The sequence below is a fragment of the Capra hircus genome, chromosome 5 (assembly GCF_001704415.2).
Source record: "Capra hircus breed San Clemente chromosome 5, ASM170441v1, whole genome shotgun sequence".
NCBI classification, from domain to species: Eukaryota; Metazoa; Chordata; class Mammalia; order Artiodactyla; family Bovidae; genus Capra; species Capra hircus.
Genome location: NC_030812.1, coordinates 75605362 through 75622992, shown reverse-complemented (window position 1 = coordinate 75622992; position 17631 = coordinate 75605362). Strand labels below are relative to the sequence as shown.

At 38.2% G+C, this 17631-nt stretch overlaps 1 protein-coding gene across 1 annotated transcript in view; it reads right to left on the bottom strand.

Annotated features, from left to right (window-relative positions):
• PKP2 (plakophilin 2) overlaps positions 1-17631 on the bottom strand; it is a 92163-nt gene that overhangs the window by 31595 nt on the left and 42937 nt on the right. Inside the window, exons 5-6 of the mRNA XM_018048314.1 lie at positions 10603-10810; positions 940-1117 (exon numbers count right to left, since the gene is read on the bottom strand). Coding sequence (XP_017903803.1) covers positions 940-1117; positions 10603-10810 — 386 coding nt within the window. The remainder of the gene's footprint in view (positions 1-939; positions 1118-10602; positions 10811-17631) is intronic.

The window sequence follows — 17631 nt, the reverse complement described above, 5'->3', positions numbered from 1 at the left end:
TCCACAGCTCTTGCCTGGGAAATTCCATGGACAGAGGAGCCTGGAAGGCTACAGTCCATGGGGCCACAAAGAACTGGACATGACTGAGCACGTGTGCATGCACACACATAGTGTGATTAATTATGGAGATAAGATAAAACATCTTACCATAATAAATTCCCTCCGTTATCATCCAAACAGATTCCCTCAAAATGTGAACTGTGAAACTAGAGAAAAGATCAAAAGGCAGAATATATCACAGCTTCTTCTGGGCTGCCTAATTTTGGTTACATGTCTCTTTGGTTTCTTTTAATCTTTAGACATAAAGGACAATGATTATTTTCAAATATATGTAAGAAAGCCTGAGACACACTGTGAGAGGAGTTAAGACTAACATTTCCTCTTCCTGCATGCATTTCTATTTCCTCCTGGTTTAGCTGGCACCTGACAGTCCAGGGGAGAAAACATTTCAAGCACCTTTTTCATCCCAATATTTAGAAATGCTGATCAAACTAACTTCTTTTGTAGCTATTCTTGTGGCAAGATAATCTATCCCTTTAGGTTTTGTTGCCTATTTAAAAACACCAGGTTCAAAACTATATTTTTTTAACCAAGTCATTAAATTATATTTTTGTCAACTGAAAAATAGCATGTAGCCTGACTTAAATCCTGTGAGATAGGGAATTGCAGTCTGCACAGACTTGTAGGTGTTCGGATTGGATTTCCAGTTTATCTATCGGAAATGATATGCTCTCTCTCCTGAGCTACTGTGGGTAGCTTCTGGAATCAAACATGTCAGGAAAAACAATACTCTTTTCTACATTGTGCTTCTAGTACTTAGAGTGATCTTTATAATTTTTAACTGTATTTCCAGGTAATTGGGTAGAGTTTAAGACAGATCTGGATGCAGTATTTAGAGTCAACAGAGAAAATGTTGAGGGAGATGTAGAGTGGCATTACCTTAGGCATCCTGTGACATTGTAGAATATATCAAAATCAAGCAAACCATTTGCTTTGGGGTAGTCTCCTTCTGGCCACCCCGAAAAGGGGATGATGATATTCTCAGTAAGGATAAGCAAGGCTTCTGTTATCATGAGATTCTTAAGTTTGTCATTAGAGGACAAATTCCACAGCAAACCTAGAAAAGTAAAGAGTACCATCAAAACAGTGCAAGGCTAGGTCAAAATGACTGCTGAAAAGGTCAATTAAGACCATCACCCTTAGATCCATGGCTGGTTATAAAAAAAAACAAAAACAAAAAAAAGGCAGGGGAGATGGTCCTTTTCACAAGGGAAAGAACCTGTTTAGACTTCGTTAGATGCCAATGGAAGCTGTCCCATAAGAACAAATAAAATATATATAAAACAAAGAGAACTTAAAATGTGAAACCATACATATTTAAATTAATCAAGAACATAAATGAATGCCAAAAATTGTTATTACTATTCTCTTAAAAGATCCTACCACAAAGCTGACCTCATTAGGATAGTACATTTTGGGCTCATCAACAGGAAAGCTTGAAATGATCCTACTGTAATTAAGAGTTCAACATTTTAAGACTCATATTTTTCTCCCTTAGATACATTTCTAAGAATATCTCTGCCTGCCTCCTGCTTCCCTACTACCCACAACTCCCACCAGACATTCACTTGCCGATAACAGCAGGAAAAACCTGTAGAAAGCCTTTGCCTATGCCTGTCAAGAGTAGGCTGATCAATATTACCAATGAATATTTATTAACTCCTACCCAATGGTAAACTTTATGTCCTCCCAGAATTTATGCTGGCTCTGCTGCTGCTGCTAAGTCGCTTCAGTTGTGTCCGACTCTGTGTGACCCCATAGATGGCAGCCCACCAGGCTCCTCTGTCCCTGGCATTCACCAGGCAAGAATACTGGAGTGGGTTGCCATTTCCTTCTCCAATGCATGCATGCATGCTAAGTTGCTTCGGTTGTGTCTGACTCTGTGTGACCCCATGGACAGCAGCCCCCCAGGCTCCCTTTTCCACAGGATTCTCTAGGCAAGAATACTGGAGTGGGCTGCCATTTCCTTCTCTGATGCTAGCACTACCTCATCTTATATTACAGTTTGGCAGAGAAGGAGAGATAAGAGTCTTTACTTGCCAACTTGCAGGGGCTAAGCATTGGTCTAAGACTGGTACCACATTTACTCACTTAACTTTCCTGTCCTCTTGAATCCCCTCAACCCCCGATTAAAAAGAAAGGCCGTATCAGCCAACTCAGGAAGAAATTAAGATAACAGAATACTGTACTTCCCAGGACATCCACAGGGACTGAAGCTGAGTATTGAGAGAGAATACAAAGTTGCATGTATTTACATTTAGGATTTGTTTTTCTCACAGATTTGGTGCTCAAATACCTCTGATCCAGTGGAAGGACTATATACCTACTGCTTGCTATTCCAGTGACTCCCAGCAGGTGTCAAGTTCCTGTGCCATCATTCATTCTTCAGTAAATTACTATAACTCACCATCATCCAAGAAAGCGGAAAGAGAGAGGGGACAGAAAGAGAATTTTCTTCCTATTCATGCCCCACTGCCCAGTCAGTAATTCTTACTTCTTAAATTTATTGCTTTTTCTGCATGAAGAACAGAGAAGCATAGACACACAGGGCAGTCCACTTTATGAATAAAGCAAACATGTTGGTCTCAGCTAAATTATGTGGTGATATTACCTCCCCTAATATTAATGACAGAAATACTAGTCTGTGATTAAAGCTTAGTAGTTAATCAACCATACTTGTATCTGGCCCTTCAATTAGCGCATTCTAGGCCTGATGTAGTCTTTTGGGGCTTAAACAGTTTACTTAGCTGTGTACAAGTAACTAATTTTTTATTTAAATCACCAAATAGCCACCACAGCTTACACCTAGCTTCCATTAGACAAAGCAATGTGGGGTCTAGTGTTTCGTGAGGACCAGAATTCTGGCTGATGAGGTCTCTTCCTGATTAAACTTGCACTTGGGGTTAGCAGTGTCACTCAGCCACAGGCTTTGCAACACAATGACTTCATTGGTCACACCTCATATTAAGAGGCCCTGGAAAGGGAGAGACAGAATAAAATTGCAGAGAACTCCTAAGGTGGCTGAAAACAACTGAAAGGCAGATCTGAGGTTGAGTTTTGGTTACTAAGCTACAAAAGAAAGCTGAAGAGAAAAGAGAGAAAAGGAAAATAAAAGCTTCCTGTCCTAAATAAGCAAACAAATTAACAGTCTCTGCCTGCCAGAAGCTTAAAAATGTGAAGCATAATGGCATTTCCTCTCTTTAAGAAAGACCACACAGAGCACTCAAAGGAAAAGTATACCTTACAATAAAACCAGAGAGGGTTAATTTGAACAAAGGGAATGGAATTTTCTTCCAACAGTCAATGTCCTTTGTAGTTTGGCATGCTATATTATTACTACAGAAGTATATGGTTTGGGGAGTTTCAGTATAATTTTTGAATTTTTAACGTAAGATATTGTACAGAAATGTTATGCTTGCCAAATTTATGTATGATACAAAGCTAGGAAAGAGCTTAAATGTTCACTAGAGATTCAGGATTGTACATCCTTACACACACCATCACACACATGCATACAAAATCAGTAAATGACCAATTACCAATTGGGAAAAGGTATATGACAATACAGGACAAAGGTTAACTACCATTAATATAAAAAGTTCTTATAAATCTTTAAAAATTAAATTATTAGTAGAAAAATTAACCCAAAGCTCAGTCGTGTCTGACTCTTTGCGACCCCATGGACTATACAGTCCATGGAATTCTTCAGGCCAGAATACTGGAGTGGGTAGCCTTTCTCTTCTCCAAGGGATCTTCCCAACCCAGTTATCGAACCCAGGTCTCCTGCATTGCAGGCGGATTCATTACCAGCTGAGCCACAAGAGAAGCCCAACCCAAAGTGAAAAGTGTCTAATACATATAAGAACGCAGGCTCTCTAGTAACTTAAAAAAATGCATTATTTAACAACTACATATCATTTTCTGTGGCTACAGGAGGCAAAACCAGAGCAATGAGTGGAAATTCCGAGGAAGATTTTGGCTCAGTGAAAGTATAAACTTCTAAAAGAACTTTGAAGAAAACAGAAAGATCTTCTTGTAAGATCCAGCCTTATCACTGGAGCCAACAAAAATGAGTTCATCTTTTATGAAAATATCAACAAGGTGCTTTATCTCAAAGCTAGAGTATTAGAAGAGACTAGCAGCAGCAGCAGCAGCAGTGGCAAATTAGAATCATGTACTCTTGGGCCACACCTGCAATTTTTTTTAGGCATACTCCTAAAAAATTTGACTAAGCCTGACTCTCAGGATGGATTCCAGGAATTTACATTTTAAAAATGATTCACATTTTTGGCATTGGGAAATTAATGGTTTAGATGACCCTGAATAGATGTCCCTTTCAATGATTACATTCTGTATTCCCTGATACTGCATTACATTTGGGGTTTAGATTTTCATTTGCTTTAACTTTCGGTCAGTTTACTCATAGTACCTTAATTTCTATTATTACAGTTCTTTATTGTAGGTGTACTGTCTGTAATTTTCTGTCACTAAGCTATCTTTCTAGCCAAAAATAAAGAACAGGATTCTGGTAAGGGGTATAATTTGAACAATTAGCAATTTTAAGTGAGAGAATGATAACTTGCATTATTGAGAAACTTATTGCCAACTGATATTTATAAAATATAGTTACTGAATAAAGGGATCTAATAGATATTAAACCCCAGCTTTATTAATATTGCCCTTAGGACCACAAATAAAGTTAACCAAATCTGTATAATGTTAATAGCAAAACTTATAAATTTTATGATTAAATCTTCAAGGAGCAGCAGGAGGAGAAGTGATTCTTTTAAAATTTATATTTCAAAATGATCACAGAATAGGAGGAATGTGTTTCTGTAATGTCCCTTACATGGATCATTCCTTCTTTAACCTAACTTGTATAAAACTTATCAGGAATATCATATTATAACATAGGTCACTTATTTGAAAATAAATCTCAAGAGAACGAAATTCAAGAAGGTAAAATGGTTGTCTGAGGAGGATTTACAAAAAGCTGAGAAAAGAAGAGAAGTGAAAGGCAAGAGAGGAAGGGAAAGATATACCCCACTGAATGCAGAGCTCCAAAGAATAGCAAGGAGAGATAAGAAAGCCTTAAGTGGACAATGGAAAGAAATAGAGGAAAACAATAGAATGGGAAAGACTAGAGATCTCTTAAAAAAAATCAGAGATACCAAGGGAACATTTCATGCAAAGATAGGCAAAATAAAGAACAGAAATTTGAGGACCAAACTGAAGCAGAAGATATTAAGAAGAAGTGGCAAGAATACATGGAATGGTACAAAAAAGGTATTAATGATCTGGATAACCAAGATGGTGCGGTCATCTCACCTAGAGCCAAACACCCTGGAGTGTGAAGTCAAGTAGGCCTTAGGAAGCATCACTACCAAAAAAGCTACTGGAGGTGATGGAGTATCAGCTGAACTATTCCTAATCCTAAAAGATGATGCTGTTAAAGTGCTGCCCTCAATATGCCAGCACATTTGGAAAACTCAGCAGTGGCCACAGGACTAGAAAAGGACAGTTTTCATTCCAATCCCAAAGAAGGGCAATGCCAAAGAATGTTCAAACTACTATACAAATGCACTTATTTCACATGTTAGTAAGGTAATGCTTAAAATCCTTTAAGCCAGACTTTTAACTGTATGTGGACTGAGAATTTCCAGATGTTCAAGCTGGATTTAGAAAAGGCAGAGGAACCAGAGATCAAATTGCCAACATCCGTGGATCACAGAAAAAGCAAGAATTCGGAAAACATCTTCTGCTTCATTGACTATGCCAAAGCCTCTGACTATGTGGATCACAACAAACTGTGGGAAATTCTTCAAGAGATGGGAATACCAGACCACCTTTCCTGCCTCCTGAGAAACCTGTATGTAGATCAAGAAGTGCCGGGGTCCAGCCCCAGTGGATCCAGGGAAATTCGAAGGGAAAGACGGCATAGGGGAGGAAAGCTTATTTATTTAGAAATATAAGATCAGATTAGGAAGAAATAGTGTAGTAGGAAAATTAAGTGGAGAAAAGAAGCTGAATAACTTGGTTTATGTGGAAAGCCAATAAAGTTCCAGACAAGGAGCTTGCACCATCTACGTTAGGCCACTGGTGTCCTCTTGAATAGCGGGGGGTGCCCCACCTTGGGCTCCCTCTCTCGTGGATCTTAGAAGCCGGGGCAAGTAAGTAGACATGGCGAGCCTCCACGCCCCAGATGGGAATTCAGCCAGAAAACAGAGTAAAGAGGAGACATGGGGAAACCAGTCCTTCCAATGACTGGCCCAGCTTCTATTGTCTAGAAAGGCCTTTTATACCTTTTTGATTGTACATAGAGATCAATGGGTAATATAAAGTTATGCAGCGTCAGCAGCCCTGACTCTTATCAAAACCAGGCTTTCTCTCTGCATACCTAATTGTATACACAAGTCTTAGGTGATTTACATCATCTTCTAGCCAGAGGGCCAATTAACATTTTACAGCCTTTTTTCTGATAAGGGTTTGTCAACCAGAAGACTTATTTGTGTTGATCTTCCCAAAGTCTGGTGCCACTCTCAGCACTAAATAAAGTTACATTCTTACATAGCAAGGACACAAGAGGAGTGCAGTGATAAATAACAAAGAAAAGTAATTAACTCAAAAGTCTAGTGTTGCTAACATCAAAACTACTATATTCCTATTTCTATATCCAATTACATTGATTAATATCCTTCAGGTGCCTAAAAGATAAAGAATATGGAGGCCTGGCAGCAGTCATTGAGTCAACAGTGAAAACCTGTCACCAAAATGATTTTTAGCTCTTAGAAAAGGCTCTGTATCTTAAGATGCTTTAAGCTTTGTGCCTCTTGTGGTTGGGGGGCTGTAAACAATCCACAAATTGTAAAAGTCTCTAACTGTCAGGCAAGTTAGAGAGCCATCAGAGGGGTTTGAGCTGAGACACTCCTTTGGCAGGAGACTGTTAACTGAAGCCCTGAGTTAACTCTTTCCAGAAAAGAGTGGTGGTGTGCAGGCAGACTCTGGTTTTGGGGGGGTAGATATTCAGGAAAACTCAGGGGGAACCCCTGAAGCTAGATCACGCCTTTGTGATTTGTCTGGCTTCCTTCCTCATGACCATTGCCATGGGTGGGATTCCTCACGCTGGCTCCCAGCAAAGAAGCAACAGTTAGAACTGAACATGGAATAATGGACTGGTTCCAAATTGGGAAAGGAGTATGTCAAGGCTGTATCTGGTCACCCTGCTTATTTAAATTCTATGTGGAGTACATCATGTAAAATGCCAGGCTGGAAGAATGACAAACTGGAATCAAGACTGCTGGGGAAAATATCAATAACCTCAGATATGCAGATGACACCACCCTAATGGTATAAAGTGAAGAGGAACTCAAGGGCCTCTTGATGAAGGTGAAAGAGAGTGAAAAAGTTGGCTTAAAACTCAATATTCAGATAACTAAGATCATGGCATCTGGTCCCATCAATTCATGGCAAATAGATGGGGAAAAAAAGGAAACAGTGACAGACTTATTTTCATGGGCTCCAAAATCACTGTGGATTGTGACTGCAGCCATGAAATTAAAAGACACTCACTCCTTGGAAGAAAAGCTGTGACAAACCTAGACAGCATATTGAAAAGCAGAGACATCACTTTGCTGACAAAGTCAAAGCTATGGTTCTTCCAGTAGTCATGTAGGGATTTGAGAGTTGAACCATAAAGAAGTTTGTGTGCTGAAGAACTGATGCTTTCTACCTGTAGGACTGGAGAAGACTCTTGAGAGTCCCTTGGACAGCAAGGAGATCAAACTAGTCAATCCTAAAGGAAATCAACCCTGAATATTCACTGGAAGGACTGATGTTAAAACTGAAGCTCCAGTACCTGATGCGAAGAGCTGACTCATTGGAAAAGATTCTGATGCTGAGAAAGATTGAAGGCAAGAGGAGAAGGGGGCAACAGAGGATCAGATGGTTGGATGGCATCACCGACTCAATGGAGATGATTTTGAGCAAACTCCAGGAGATAGTCAATTGTTGCCAAAGGGAGCAACTTTGGACACTTTGATACAGCAAAACACTCAGATAATACTGGACTCACATCTAGGCTTTGTTGTTTTCCTAGCTGTGCAGCGTTGGGCAACTCATGTAACCCCCTGAGTCTTACACTAGTCATATGCAAACAGTCAATAATACCATACCTTATGGAGCTGTCAGGAAGAACAGAGGTAAAAAATGGAAAGTTCAAGGTTATGGCTAGGCATAGATGTTAAGGAATCTGCCTATAATGCTGGAGACTTGGGTTTGATCCCTGGTTTTGGAATGATTCCCTTGACAAATGGAATGGCTACCTACTCCAGTATTGCCTGGAGAATTCTATGGACAGAGGAATCTGCTAAGCTATAGTCCATGGGATCCCAAACAGTCAGATATGACTGAGCCCATGATAGAGGCTCAATTAAAAAGAAAAAGATGTTTACAAAACAGATAAGATTCATATATATGGCTACTCACTTTATGTTTCTAAACAAAGATATAAACATGTCTAAATTAAGTTAACTATTTTTGAGGCCCACAAAGCACTTATTTAGTGCTTCTATTAATAGAGCTAAAGGAAGTTATTTAGCAGTGTGACTCACTCAGTCGTGTCCGACTCTTTGGGACCCCATGGAGAGTATCTCACCAGGCTTCTCTGTCCATGGAATTCTCCAGGCAAGAACACTGGAGTGGGTTGCCATTCCCTTCTCCAGGAGATCTTCCTGACTCAGGGTCCGAACCCAGGTCTCCTGCATTGCAGGCAGATTCTTTACCAACTGAGCCACCAGGGAAGCCTGTTATTTAGTAGGGTTTGTATCAAACATTCAAGTATCAACTCAGTTAAATGAATATGTAACGAGCACTTGCTGGTAGGGATGTTTGGCTTATACTAGAAACTCTGAGAATTGCACAAATTCCATTTCTCAGCTCTGTAGATTATCTAAAGAAGACTGAATGATATCTATTGCATGAATACCACAGAATATTCTCTGTTCTTAGTTTCCTTCTTCCTACACAAAAGAAGAGGAAGTTCACAAACAACAGATTATTTCCTTTACAAACACTTCCTCCTAAGTTTTCTGGCTATCATGTACCCTAACCTTGATCACTTTATTACTGAAGATTCCTCTAGATGAACAGCAGCTTCTTTGCTCTACTAGCGATTTTCACTATGCTGGGAATAACTTTCATTCTCTTTCAAAACACTAGTCCAAAGTCTATACCTCTTTTAAGGTCCACAATGAGACATATCTCCTTCATGAAGTCCTTTCTGACTGTGTATGTATCTGATTCTCTTTTGTGTTCACTACTGTAGTTTAACGAAGAAAATGTTAGGTTCTAAACGTGAGGTTTGTTTTTTGTGTGTGTGTGTGTGTGTATGTGTGTGTGTTTTTTTTACGGCCAACCATTGTATAATTGTTCATGCTTTAGTAGATGGAAAATAAAATTCACAACCTCTCTAGTCTGTGATGTGCGTTGCTTGACACTTGAAGGCTGCTCTCCAAATGTTGGCTGAATGAATGAATAAGTGAGATGACTTAATTTCTGAGGTACTTTAATGTAAGTTATGGATATGCAAGGAAATCTCTCCTAGGACATGACAGCGTGCTGGCAGGAGGGCAGTATGCTGCAACTCTCCATATAGTTTTATACAATTACAAAGCTTCATGTAGTTTTACAAAATTAAACTATATCAAGATAGAAAAATGTGATATTTTGAGATACAAATGGGTAGAGAAGATATAATGACAACATTTTCATAGGGAAAAAGACAACTGTTGTATAATAAAAGATAGCCGAAGTACAACAGATATTCAGTTCAATTTAAACAATATTTATAAAAAAACAAAACAAAAAAACCCTCAATATTTATGGAGCACCTCTTTTAGATGAGTATGAACACTGTCAACTATATCACTAAGAAAAACTTTTATATATTAAAAAGGGTTAACTTCTTTGGACTTAACTTCTTCATCTGTAAAACTGAGATTTAGTACCCAATACCTCAAAATACCTCAAAACCAAGGTTTTTGTGAGAATAAATTAAAAATTTCTACTACCTAGGACACTGAAGATACTTAAAAGTTTCCCCAAGATAATACTACTAATGATTATACTCAGTAATGGTTTCTTACATTCTTTGTTATGAGTTCAGGGAGCTTCAGCAGAGAGCTGATGAATCATTTTCAACGAGTTATTTTCTATCATATGCACTATTCCTTTAAACAAAATTAAGCCACGTTTCTCCATGGTTCAAGAATTATTAAAAGCATTACTTTATTCTGATTATTTTAGTTTTCCAATCCACACACCGAAAAGAGATATTTATTTTTCCAAATCAGTATTTAAATAGAAATATGAAATGGAGAACTGAAAAACATATCTAGTCATGTTTTCTTTTTAGGAGGTCAAAGGACAGGAAGTTAGGAAGCTGGTATTGACAGGGGTCCAGGTGATGAAAGGTGCATAGAATTTTTAATTCAAACACATTTGGCTGGGGTGCACTACGCTACCCCTGTTAACAGTAAGTATTACCTGTTATTTGCTTCTTAGTCTCCAAGTCTCTGGTTTGCTTTAACACCTGGAGCAGCCGAGGCACTCCACTGAGTTCAGCTACCTCCAATTTATTGTCATTATCTTCAAACACCAAGTTTCTCAAGGCTCCACACACGGCTCGCTGGATATCTTCATTCTGAACTTTTAGCAGCTGTAGAAGCTTGGGGATGCCATGAAGCTGATAAACCTGGGAAGTAGATGCATATTTCAGATACTTATTAATTGTTATTTGATAGAAAGATATTCAATGTAATATGAATGAACAGATGAAGTTCACTGAATTTGCTGATAACTACCACCAATTAATGTGTGGTGCAACCTGACACTCCAGTGTACAACACACTCCCAGCTCTAAGGCAGTAACTCTCATCAGGGGCTCAGGATAAATCTGCGAAGTTAAGACTGAAACCTAGGAAAAAAACTGAAGGGCAAAGTTAAGTGATAAAGGCTGAATAAATGATAGTTAAGTGGATGTGGTTGCTGTTTAGTCGGTCATGTCTAACTTTTGGGACCCCGTGGGACTGTAGCCCACCAGGGTCCTCTGTCCAAGGGATTTTCTAGGCAAGAATACTAGAGTGGGTTGCCGTTTCCTTCTGCAGGGGATCTTCCGGACCCAGGGACTGAACCTGAGCCTCCTGTACCGTATGCAGATTCTTTACCACTGAGCCACCTGGGAGGCCCAGTTAAGGGGACAGAAAAGCCTTAATCACAATAAAGATGAAGAGAACTAGGAATCCAAGAAACAGAGAAAGTTTTATGGAAGAATACCATATTACATGAATTTGTTTTCCAGGACAGAGCTATACAGTCGATATATACAATAGAAATCACCTCCATCAGTAGTAGAAATAAAAATTCATTTTTCATTTACCATGGCAATTGTAGCAGCAATGCAAAACCAACCCTAAATGCAAGTTTTTGGTTTTGAGATATAAATGGCATAACATTTATGTTAGTTTCAGGTGTAGGACATAATGATTCAACATCGGTATATAAAAAGTCTATTACCACCACACATAATTGGACTTCCCTGGTGGCTCAGTTGTTAAAGAATCCACCTGCAATGTGGAAGACCTGAGTTCAATGCCTGGGTTGGGAAGATCTCCTGGAGAAGGGAACTCCAGTATTCTGGCCTGGAGAATTCCATGGACAGAGAAGCCTGGCAGGCTACACAGTCCATGGGGTTGCAAAGAGACAGACATGACTGAGCAACTTTCACTTTCACCACACATAGTTACAAATTTTTTTTTCTTGTGATAAGAACTCTTAAGATCTATTTTCTTAGCAACTTTCTATTGTTACCAGGCTGTATATTGCATTCCCATGACATTTATTTTATAATTAGAAGAATGCAAGCTATTTTTATAACCAATTGTTTTGGCTATTTAAAAACATTTAAATAAGTTATGCAAGCATTTTAAGTAAATAATGTAACTTTATAATTTTTAATATGCTATTTAAAAAATATTTCTTCTATACAAATATGCAAGAAAGGGCATGCTACTGGAGAAGGAACCTGAAGGTAAGAACTAGGAAGAAAAAAGAAAAAAAGATGGCTTTGATTCTGAAACCTAAGGCTGTTTAATAAGAGGCCAAATAATGACATTCTGAACAAGGTGACTTTGTGTTTTAAGCTGCAAATATTGAAGAAATCAGGAGGTGGATGCAGTATTGCTGAAGAGAAATGTTAAGTTACAGACTGAGGGCTTGTTTTCTCAGAGGCTTCCACTAGCATTTGATGAAAACTTTTTAGTTGGTATGGACTTCCCTGGTGGCTCAGACGGTAAAGCATCTGTCTACAATGCGGGAGACCCGGGTTCGATCCCTGGGTTGGGAAGATCCCCTGGCGGAGGAAATGGCAATCCACTCCAGAACTATTGCCTGGAAAATCCCATGGACAGAGGAGCCTGGTAGGCTACAGCCCATGGGGTCGCAAAGAGTCGGACACGACTGAGCGACTTCACTTTTAGTTGGTAAGACCTTTTGGTAAGGATCTCAGTCATTTTTACTGTCTTAATGCAGACATTTATAGGAATTAAGTTGCTGTGAATACACTTCCCCTTAGGATAAAGTTCATCACTTTATGAATGATGTCCTAACTGCACAACAGTTTCCAAACAGGAGAGACCTGCACACTTGGCTCAGTGGCGCATTTCACGTTTTCTATGTATCTGATAGGCAGATAAATGGAATTTAAGACACTGTCTTCCAGTCTTACAATCTTCCTTTGTCAGGACTGGGGAGAGATTAGCAAGTCAGGAATAAAAGTCAAGGCTGTGAGACAATCTAGTAAAAATAATAACCACAATAATAATTAAACAAAAATAACAACTCTTCCTCCTACTTCTATCATTAGGAGGTATTGGCATAGTATTAAAAATTTTATATATTAATACAAACATTATCTAAGCAATAGCTTGCAAGAACCTTAAAAGGAAAGTACTCTTTGGGTCCCTTTAAGGCAATAAAGAACACTTCCATTTTTGACTCCCTTCAGAGGGAAGAGACGACTGGGAGACTGGCTACAGCAATTTTGTTGGGCTATGTCTAAAACCATTCTAATGTGTTTGTAAGAAAATGCTAATGATAGCTATCAATTAGATCTGGTCCAGCAGATCATCTATTTGATCATTTATTTCAAAAGCAGAAAGGCAAAACTTACTTGAAAATAGCCGATAACTCTTGTGTTTCCCTAATTCTGTCAATAGTTAGGTTTTATGATGGCTGAATTCCTATTCTATAAACTCCTTAAATGGTAGATTGACTATGGAAATATTTCATTTCTTAATTTATAACTTACAAGTTGCCTTCTTCAAAATATGATATGAAATGGCTTACTGGCCAAATTTCATTTCTACCTGTGATGATAGCATGCGTCAGAAGTGGCTAGTGGAAACCTCCACTGCCTTGTCCGGGTGGCATGAATGGCTGGCTTCTGCTCACATCCCTCTGACCCATTCTATTACCCTGTCACCTTTATCCCCTTGGCTTGCAGCACTTGCTCCAGTCTAGAAAGAAGAAACTTCAGACACACCATACTCGGATAAATGCTGAAATCCAGCTATAGCTTTGCTCACTAGAGAATGTGCCTCTCAAGTGTTTGGCACCTACCTCACATTTAAAAATAGATTTTAGCTATTTTTACCCATTTTATCAATTAAATGAATATAAATCATATCAAGTACAAGAAGTTGATGACATTCTGCGTATTGTCTATAACTTGGACAGCTGGTAATGACTCCTATACACATTTGTTGTTGTTTAGTTGCTAAGTTGTGTTTGACTCTTTGTGACCCCATGAACTGCAGCCCACCAGACTCCTCTGTCCATGGGATTTCCTAGGCAAGAATTCCTAGGCAATTAATACCACTCCAGTATTAATTGCCATTTCCTTCTCCAGGGTATCTTCCCAACCCAGGAATTGAACCCATGACTCCTGCTCGGCAGGTGAATTCTTTATTGCTGAGCCATCTGGGAAGCCCTATACACGTTAGGTCCAATGTTAAATGCACTGTTCCTGCCCCTTTGAATTCAGGGAAACAGGCAGGACCAGAGAAGTTGCATGTTTATTTTACACTGAATCCTCAGGGGGGAAAATCCTTTGGGGAAAGGAAAAAAACCAGAATTACACAAACATTTTAGAACTTCAAAAAAACTTCATTTGTAATGGTTTCTAAATGTATGAAAGGGCAGAATTGTATACTAGAATTTTAACTTTCTCCTTGATTATTCTGATTCTCTTCCCTGAAAACTCTTAAAGAATTAAATGATGAGGGTTTCTGACAGCAAATAAGTAGGGGAACAGACAAATTCTCTTGGCACAAGGGCTTCCTCATGCCCTGGTGCCTTCCTGTCTGAAATGCTCTGCCATTCTGCCTTTCTGTTGGCGAAGTCCCACTCATCTTGCATAACCAGCTCAAATATTACCTCCCTCTGCCAAGTGTCACTCTTTCTTTTCCTCTCATTACAATTAATGACTCCTTGTAAACTGGTATAACCTTTCAGGAAGGCAATTGTCAATATGTGTTAAAAACTTCAAACATACTCACTTTTAGTAAACTTCATTAGGAAATAATCTGAAATGCAGATACAGATTAACATGATGATAGTAACTACATTATTTATAATACTAAAAAATAAGAAACCATCAATGTCCAGTGATGGGGGAAGACTGGTTAATGGCTGTCACATATTCATATACTGAGGTATCCACAGAAGAGGCACAGCAATGCCTGAACTGACAGCGATTTTATTGGTCATATAGTTCCCTCATCAGTTAAATGGGATTATATAAGATTGGCAATTGTGTGCTAGGCCCACAGTAGTTCTCAATATATAGTAGTTACTACTATTATGATTACTATGCCACCAGTAAAAAAAATATATTTTGCCATGCAGTGGCATGTGAGATCTTAGTTCCCTGGCCAGGAACTGAACCCATGTCCCTGCAGTGGAAGCATGGCATCCAAACTACTGGATCACTAGGGAATTCTGTTTAAAAATATCTTTAATGTTATAAGAAAATGATTCATGCAATGTTACTGAAAAAAAGTTGAATATCTATGTGTTTCTGCTCACAGATACAAGGAAGGGAATGTGACTAGGGAGTTTGGGAGAAATGACGGGATATAATGTATGAATGGGGATTGCTACTTTGTATTTTTTTCTGAACAGCAAGCATGTATTTATGCATGCTCTTAAAAAACAAAACAAAAAGTCCTCATAAATAAAGCTACATATTCAATTTGATGACAGCTATGTATACACATGCATTAAAAAATTAGAGAGTAAAACCAAAATAATAATAGATGGACTGTGGGCTTTTTTCTTTCTTGATTTCCTTCTAAAACATTTTTTCTTTTTTAATTTCTCAAATTTCTTATAATAAACTTATACAAAGATTTTGCAAAACAGTTATGGCAGTCACTGCTTCTGTGATGAGATCTGAAGTAGGCATGGAAATAAAACCAGCCTAAAAAGGGTCTTACAGAATAAATTATGGGATTTGTTCTTTATACTATAGGCAAGCAGGACAGATATTGGAAAGGTCTCCTGGATGCTGTGAAGAGACTGGGCTTAGGTGTGGATAAGAATGGAGGCAGAGAGGTTAATTAGGAGTCAGCTGTATTAACAAAGATGATGGTGACAGGGATCAGAGCATGGTGGCACTGAGTAGGGAGAGAAAGTGTAGGTAGATTCCAGACACGTGTAAGAGCAGCATTAACAGGACCTGAAGCCTGCATGAATATGAGAGGTAAGGAAAAAAGAAGGTTCAAAGTCTGTCCATGTTTTGTATCAAACTACGTGAGTGAATTACCACTCAGAGAGGAGAGAGCTATTATTTCAGGGCAAGTGTTGTATGATTATCTAACTGCATTCTCACAACAACTCAGTAGTAGGACTATTATTTTCAGCTTAAAGCTAGGAAAGCTGAGGTTGAGAGTGGTAAAGTATAGGTAATTAGGGTACTGGGATTCACACTCAGCCCCTGGCTACTCTTGAGAGTCAATGCTTGAACCTCTCAACTCAGCAGAAAGAACAAGTTTAGAAGGAGGACAGGGTAGCTGAGAAAATGCAGCAAGACGATGTGTTCTTTTTTAGATGAGCTGGTATTGAGTACAGCAGGATGCCTAGGAAATAGACAGATATGTGGTTTGGAACCCGGGGAAAGACTGGAGATGCTGTGAGTTGTTAGCACTGAGATCACATTAGTGGAAGTCAGAGGAGTAGATGAGGTCGGTCAGGAGATGGTGTCAAATAAGAAAAGTCCCAGGAAAACATCTAAGAAACATGAACATTTAAGGTACAGGTTGAGGATAATTTTTTTTTTTTTTAATAGAGGAAACCTGAAGGAGCCAGAGAGATGGAAAAGGAGCCAGGAGACTCTGGGCCAAAAGAAGAAAGTTTCAAAAAGGAATGAGGAATTGATGATGTTAAATGCTGAATCTTATATAAAATAATAACTGAAAAGTGGTCAGTGGTCTTAAAACTTTTTTTATTTAAAATATTGACCTTTATATCCAAATTGTTGTTGTTTTTAGTAAATACATTAAAAAATATATATTATCATTCTTAGTATTAATGGGGTTTTGTGAATGCCCTTGGGTTATATTGTCACAATTCTTAGATTTCCTATCAAGCATGTATGTGTTTAGGTTTCATATAGTTTTCATGTTTCACTATTCTCAAAACCTGTCTTTGTTTTAGCTTTATTGCACTGAATAAGAGCTAAGAAGGAAAGCACAGTTTAATCTTACATGTAAGCAGAATGATATTGATAGTCAAATTAGTAATTAGAGAGTGGAAATCTAGCCCAACTTGGGTAACAAGAGAATATTTCATGTAATCCCACATTATAAAATGAAAGCATGTATAAAAGTGCTCAGTGTTAAAAATTGGGAATAAAAAAGATTTGTGTATAAAGAAGGTTTATTACTAAATATGCTATTTTTTTTTAAAAATCCTTATTTTTTCCATGGAATAAACATAGACAAAGGGTCAGTGAGAAATACCCAAGACTTATATAACTTTTAGAAGTAAAAATATATGGAATAGATCTTTTGAAACAATACATAATAGATATCATGAAGAAAAAGACTGACAAATTTACTTCATAAGAATTTAAAATTATGCATAATGAAAGATATCATAAGAAAAGTCAGGAAACAACATTGTCACATATGTAGGGATGGGCTAATGTGCATAATAAAGAACACTTACAACTCATTAAGAAACAGGCAAACGTCTTAGAAAAATAATATGAGTTAAACAATGACAACTGACTGAATAAATATGAAGTCAAAAAATATAAAAAGGTGCTCATCTTCATGAATAATTAATGACATGCAAGTGGGGAAAAAAAAACAGTGGAAGCTCTGACTTACTACCCAATCTGTAGGATTAATCACATGCTCTTTCTCCGCTGTGAAATCCAGATTTTGAGTACTGTCGAAGCTGGCAGGTTAGTATATGTTGGCCTTTGGACTCTTATTTATTCTGTTTACCAAG